Source organism: Corticium candelabrum, chromosome 15, assembly GCF_963422355.1.
Source record: "Corticium candelabrum chromosome 15, ooCorCand1.1, whole genome shotgun sequence".
In the NCBI taxonomy this organism is placed as follows: Eukaryota; Metazoa; Porifera; class Homoscleromorpha; order Homosclerophorida; family Plakinidae; genus Corticium; species Corticium candelabrum.
The window spans coordinates 5,832,164-5,839,093 of record NC_085099.1 but is presented as its reverse complement, the minus strand read 5'-3'; the positions used below and the strand labels follow the sequence as shown (position 1 = coordinate 5,839,093).

The following is a 6,930-nucleotide window of genomic DNA, read 5'->3' as shown; positions in this document are numbered from 1 at the left end:
AGAAAATGATCAGCTCCTTATCTTTCCGAGACAAGCAAAAACTGTGTACAACAAATCAGTCATCAGGGCAAATGGCTAAAACAGAGTAAATCGCTGCGATTACACTGCAGCGATCTACCCTGCGATGCCTGCGCGTGCGTAGCTTGCCGCGTAGTCCAGGGCAAATCGCTGAAACAGAGTAAATGCTGTGGTTAGTACAGCGGTTTCCCCTGCTTATCTAATCGCATGCGCAGTTTTACACACAGCAGGGCAAATCGCTAGCAGGGCAAACCGCTGCGACACCGACCTCCAAAAGTGGTGGAAAAGCGAGGTTATACGGGAATCACGTATTAATTACGTGCTGTACGTCTGGCAGTCGTCGGTATGAGTAGTCTCTTTCCGGAAAAGTTCCATCCGAAAGAGTCGTTTCTCTTCCGAAAAGTCGGTTTGGGAAGAACGGGGATCATGAGAGATCGTTCAGAGCGGAGTGGTGTGAGATGTACCCATGGCTTCACTATGACATTACGCTCGATGCCGCGTTTTGTCATGTATGCATGAGCGATTCTCTGACTGATCAAGGACCGCTGCTGAAAAGTTCAAAGCGTGATCCAGCCTTCAACACCAAAGGCTTCACTTACTGGAAAGATGGGACAACTGCTCTCAAGAAGCACCAAACAAGTGACTGCTATCGGGAAGCAAGCGAAGCACTTCTTCTTCCTAAGCAAGTCTTGAGAGACGTCGGTGAGCTCTTGAGTCAAGCGCATCGAGAAGAGAAAGCAGCTAATAGGAGGATGTTTGTGATGATCTTACAAAAGATCAGCTATCTTGCCACACAGGGTCTGTCATTGAGAGGTGATGCTGATGACGCAGATAGTAACTTCATTCAGCTGTTGCGCCTGCAAAGTATAAACTGCCCGGAAATGAAGACATGGCTGGAGAAGAAAACAGACAAGTACACTTCACACAAAATTCAAAACGAATGCATGCAACTCATGGCTCTTCACATTATTCGAAATGTAGCTCAGAACATTCGTGATAGTGCCTGTTTTACTATCATGGCGGATGAATGCACTGATGTATCTAACAAGGAGCAGTTTGTCATTGTAATCAGATGGGTATCAGAGGATCTGCAGAAGGATGAAAGTTTTATTGGTCTCTATGAAGTGAATAGTATTGATGACAACCGCCTTGTTCATAGCATCAAGGACGTTCTTTTGCGACTAAACATAAAAACATATCTCATTGCCGTGGCCAGTGTTATGATGGAGCTTCGAACATGAGAGGAAGCAGAAACGGTGTAGCTACTTAAATCCTTTCGTTAGAAAGACGTGCCATGTACATGCACTGCTTTGGGCATGCTCTCAATCTTGCAGTTGTGGACACCCTCAAGCAATCCCGTGTTTGTCGTGAAGCCCTCGAGATAACATATGAAATTACAAAACTGATAAAGCATTCTCCTAAGCGAAATGCAGCATTCAACAGGATTAAGGCAGAAATCTCTGATGAGGATGCTAGAGGTAGCATTGGTATTAGGTCATTTGTACTACCCGATGGACTGTTAGAGGAGATGCTATTACCAGCATTCTTGAGAACTATAGTGTATTGAGTCAACTTTGGGAAGAAAGTCTAGAAGCAAGAATGGAACCCGACTTGAAAGGAAGAGTGATTGGAGTAAAGACACAACTGGGATCTCACCGACTTCTCATTGGGCTAAAGCTGTCCGAGAAAATTTTGAGGGTAACTGACAATTTGAGCAGAACACTTCAAAAGACATCGCTCTCAGCCGCTGAGGGCCAACCAAACACTTGCAAAAATGACTAACGAAACATTAATGAGTATAAGGACTGACAAAGCATTTGTTCTGCTTTTTGAAACAGTTAAGCGTGACTGTGATCGACTGGATACTAACCAACCTACACTTCCGAGGAAGAGAAAAGCACCAAAGCGTATCGAAGTAGGTGAAGGTGATGGATACCACTCTCCTACTGTTCAGGATTATTTTCGAATGATTTATTATGAGGCTCTTGATCTTGCTGTTTCTAGCATCCAAGAACGATTTAACCAGCCAGGATATGCAATCTACACTAACAGTAATCTTGAATCACTACTGTTGAAAGCAGCAAAACAAGAAGACTACTCCTGTGAACTGAAAGAAGTCCTCCATTCTATAAGTGTGATTCAATGACAAAGATTTTGCCAAACAGCTGGAAATCTTCAGCACCAATTATAGTTCAAAGGACTCTATTTGTAAGAAAACTGTAACTCTTCAGGACATTCTTAGCTTTCTAAGAACACTCTCAGACAGCCAAAGGTCATTTCTAAAAGAAGTTTGTGCCATAGCTCGGATGATCCTCGTCATGCCAGCAACCAATGCAACAAGTGAAAGGGCGTTTTCCACCATGAGAAGACTGAAAACATATTTACGAAGTAGATGTGGACAGGCAAGGTTGAACCACCTCATGTTGCTGAGCGTTTATCGCGATAGCTTAGTCAGACTTGAACTTTCTGAAATCGCAAGAGCCTTTGTGAAAGGCAATGAACATCGTCTAGATGTTTTTGGTGATTTCATTTAGCTGTTCAAGATTGGTTTAATAGAAAGCAGACAGTATTGTAAATTCTGCCTTTTAAGTCACGTGATTTAGTCAGACTGTATTGTAAATGTTGCCTTTTAAGTCACGTCATTTTGGCTACGCCTCTTAGCGCGCGCTCTGCCGGACCAATGCAATTTGCTTCCGCCGGCCTGGAATATAACCGATAATCCACCCACTGCCATAGCAACAGAATATACCCTGGGTATAATTTAGAGTAAACCTCAGCCTCGAATACAATACACTAAATGCCATTTAGTCTATTAGCATCTTTCCCTTATACAAACTTTCACAATCCATTTGCTACCAAACATAACACAACACACTCAAGTTAGGGCAGTCACATAACACCTATAACACCTACTAATTACGTCAGCAAGGTTACAAACACAAACAAGTTATTTATTGCTTGTCGTCCATGTAGAATGTAACGCTGCAATTTGAAAAGTGGAAGAGGAGTGCAGGTGTTGCTGCTTCATATGACCTGTCCCAATCAGCAGCATTGCTGGGGTTGTTCTCCTTGTCGTCCTTGTCGTCACCCGACCACGCCCATACAATAAATTACATATTACATGGGCAGCTGATGTGTATGACATTATCGACACCTCGGCCTCAGAGCTTATCACCTCGATAATTGAACCACGCCTCCGGCTCGGTCGATTATCTCGTTGATAATCCCGTGAGGCCTCGGGTCAATAAATGCCATAAACACCAGCTACCCATGTAATAACTAATACATAGAAACGTGAAGCGTTGACTGGATGGCATGTAATTTGCTTTTAAATCAGCTTGCGTGACTAGCGAGGGAAAGATGCTCTCGAACTTGACCACCTGATGTCAATCTAACGCTGACTGCATGATGATCAGGGGTGTTAAGTTGTCGCCATGTGGGCAAAATTTGCCAGACATTAGCGACAAAGACGTGAATTTAGGAATGTGTGTGTGTGTGTGTGTGTGTGTGTGTGTGTGTGTGTGTGTGTGTGTGTGTGTGTGTGTGCGCGTGGTGTGTGTGTGTGTGTGTGTGTGTGTGTGTGTGTGTGTGTGTGTGTGTGTGTGTGTGTGTGTGTGTGTGTGTGTGTGTGTGTGTGTGTGTGTGTGTGTGTGTGTGTGTGTGTGTACGTACGTCTAGTGTCTCACCTTCGAGTGGCAGCACCTGTCGCGAGTGTAGACTCCTGCATGACTGCGGTATAGTTGTCTTGGCGTGGCTAGACCTTCTGAGAACGCTCTGGCCTCGTCAGCAAAATGTGATCTATATATACGCCTAATACCTATTTGGCGTAATGGACTTTTAGCGGGTGAGGTACCAATTGACAGGCATATGCGCGCGCTTTATTATTATTTTTTAGAAAACCGTCCAGAGGACATGCAGTTTTCAGAGTGTGTTCTGTGCTAAAACTAACGTGTCGGCACGTGCATGCGGTACAGCAGCTGAGCAAAATTGGTGAGTATGAGAGAGATTTCAGTACTAGCCCGTATCCAGTAAAATGAACTTCTTACTGGAATGTCTATGAAAGTAATGCATGCATGCATGCATGGCTGGCTAGAAAGGTAGAACTGGTACAGATAGTTAGATTGTACGTGCTAGGATATGTATAATTTCCTCAGTTTTAACGTCATGCTGGTATACCTCGGGGTATATCGGCAGCTAGCCCTCGCGGTAATTGTAACGGCATGCTGTTGAAAGTGAGGTAATACGGTATCATTCTAATATAATACTAGAATATAAAAAAATTATCTAAAAAGAAAAGGATGTAGGGATTGTATAAAAAGTAATAGAAACAAGATTTAGATATGAACCAAAGCCAAGCCAGCCAGACATCGTTATTGAATCCTTCCAACCTGTAAAATGTAGGGAATGTGATGGGAAGAATTCACTAATGATGTCTGGCTTTGGTTCATATTATCTAAATACAATATAAAACTAATTTTTTTAAAAAAGGACTAGATGTAGGGATTGCATAAAAAGTAATAGAAACAATATGTTGCTAACTTTTTAGGAGTGCAAAAGCATAACCTACTCCATTAATTAAACAACGATTCTATAGAGCCCAACGAAAATACACATCTCCTAAATCATACTTGGTATACATGTATAGTCACATATCACGGCCATGTGGATCATAGGTTTATAGTTTACTTGCAAAATATGCAAAGAGCTATGCAGTGTTTGTGTCTCGCCTCGTACCAGACCCTCTCGCGCCGTCGTGCCCGGTTCCCGTATAACACGAAAACGCCGGAGAGGGCCTGGGATCATACCGCCTACTTTCTTCACCTAGTGTCACCCCACGTCATCTAAGTGTCACCCCACGTCACCAACGTCAATACTTTCATGCTATTAGTTCATTATGCTGTAACAATACACCTTTCTATCAAAGCAAATTAGGCATTACGCTATCTGTGATATCCCAGAATTGCATACATTCATTGTTTGTTTCTCGTTCGTCTATGCGACATGGAAACCGATTCATTCACAGAACGATCTCCTGAGTTCGATTCACGTTATCTGAAGCTGTAAGGTCCAATGTGATTTGATCACCAGTAGCCTGGAGTCTATGCATGCACTAAGCGCTGCTCTATGACTGTGCTAGGCTACAAGAACAATATGAGTCGGGAAGCTCATCAGATAGAGTTCCAACGAAAGTGGTAATGAACAGCGTCAACTGTAGCTTGTTGGCCGCCGGAAAGGCAACGCTGTCTTCTGTGGATGTTGGCAAGCTAGTGCGCCTTGCCTTTGGATCAACTGTAGAGAGGAAAAGCGCCAGAGTTCACGGCTGCCGCTCATACGTTTACTGCGGTATCCGGAGAAAGAGTGATCATGAGGAAAGTCCAGCCAAACGTTCTTGCATACAAGAGTCATCAAAGGATATTACATCACCGACCTCTGACCATCTACTACGAATTACACAATTAGAAGCTGAGCTCAAACGTGAAAAGAAGCGCGGACAAGACTTGGAGGCTGAACTGCAACAATCAATTATTGAGAGTCAATCTATCCAGTGGCATCAAGTAGGTACAGAAATTAATGCAGAGCTGAATGCGCTACAGAGAGCTGGAGGAATCATGTCAACAGGTCCAGTTGATGCAGTAGATGCATCTTCACTGACTGCAGACTTTAGTTTACATAATCTACACAGCCAATTACTTACACACGCTCCCAAAATTACATCACTGCTTTCCTCGATAGGCCAAACTGACACCACTACAGGACCAAAAGATATCTACAGCTTGGCAGCAGTCTGCTTACTAGCGAAGAAGGCAAGTGACAAGGTCAAAGGTTTTCAGCTTCTAGTTAGTTTGATGTTGGTTGCCAGGGCAACTAGTAAACAAGTCATTACTACTCTTAACCATATGGGTGTCTGCTTGTCATATAGTCAAACTTTTAGGTATGTGGAAAACGCTGCAAAGGCAATAGAGCAGAACAGAGAGCTTCAACATGGAGACTTGATTGTTGCCTATGACAACATAAATATTGAGAAACGTGTCACCCATGAGAGACATGCCAGACATACAGAGGCATGGAACTTTACGAGCCGTTTTGCTGTCAAAGTAGCCAGACTTCCCTTCCCCCCTTATTACAACACAACAGAATTACCACAATGCACTCGAGGAGATTTAGCCGTGGAAGACATTCTACCGAATGATGATGACGACATAACATTTCACGAATCTGCTCAGACAAGAGTTCAGAAGGTACTTATACACAGGTTCAAATGCTGCAATCACCTTAAAGCAAGACATCAATATGACAACCATGACCAACCAACAACAAAATCTATTATCCACCCTATTGCAGTGATAGACATAGATGAAAGTTACACTGACAATAATGTTACTATTCTTGAAGAATTTCAAAAAATGCTGGCGATAGATGACACTGTTCAACAATGTGTTGTCGGTGACCAAGCGACTTGCAGGGCAATTCGTGCAGCTCGGCGTAGAAGGGTAGCAGATATTCCTTTAGCACGCCTCCTATGGGCAAAAGAGAATCCTGGTGATTTCCACTTCGCATGGGAGTGCCTAAAAGTCATCTTCCTCATATTTTGGAAGTCACATGATTTTCCTGGCTCATTGGCTCATCTCAGCAAACTGATCAACCGAAGTGGAGTCACCGCTGCTGCAAAAAATTTCAACAATCCGATGAGTTCCTCAAACATGCATTAGAAGCACATCTGACTGCATCCCTCATCACCTTTCTCAACATATCTGCTACCTCAGATTTGATTGTACAAGATGCAACCATTATAACGAACTCATGGCTAAACGAAACAGCAGAGAGATTCGCCAATGACGTGCTAGTTATAGGAACAGATGAAGATGACCATGATGCAGATAACCTGTATAATTTCCATCGTTCTTTCTGCGC

General features: G+C 43.2%; 1 protein-coding gene across 1 annotated transcript; it reads left to right on the top strand.

Moving 5' to 3' along the window:
• The first annotated feature begins 476 nt into the window (after positions 1 to 476).
• On the top strand, positions 477 to 1,259 carry LOC134191564 (uncharacterized). Its single transcript, XM_062660186.1, has one exon. It carries the CDS (start codon positions 477 to 479, stop codon positions 1,257 to 1,259), a length of 783 nt encoding a protein of 260 aa, XP_062516170.1.
• The last annotated feature ends 5,671 nt before the right edge of the window (positions 1,260 to 6,930 follow it).

Coding starts and splice junctions, on each gene's coding strand:
- LOC134191564 (XM_062660186.1), top strand. CDS start 477: ATGTACCCATGGCTTCACTATGACATTACGCTCGATGCCGCGTTTTGT.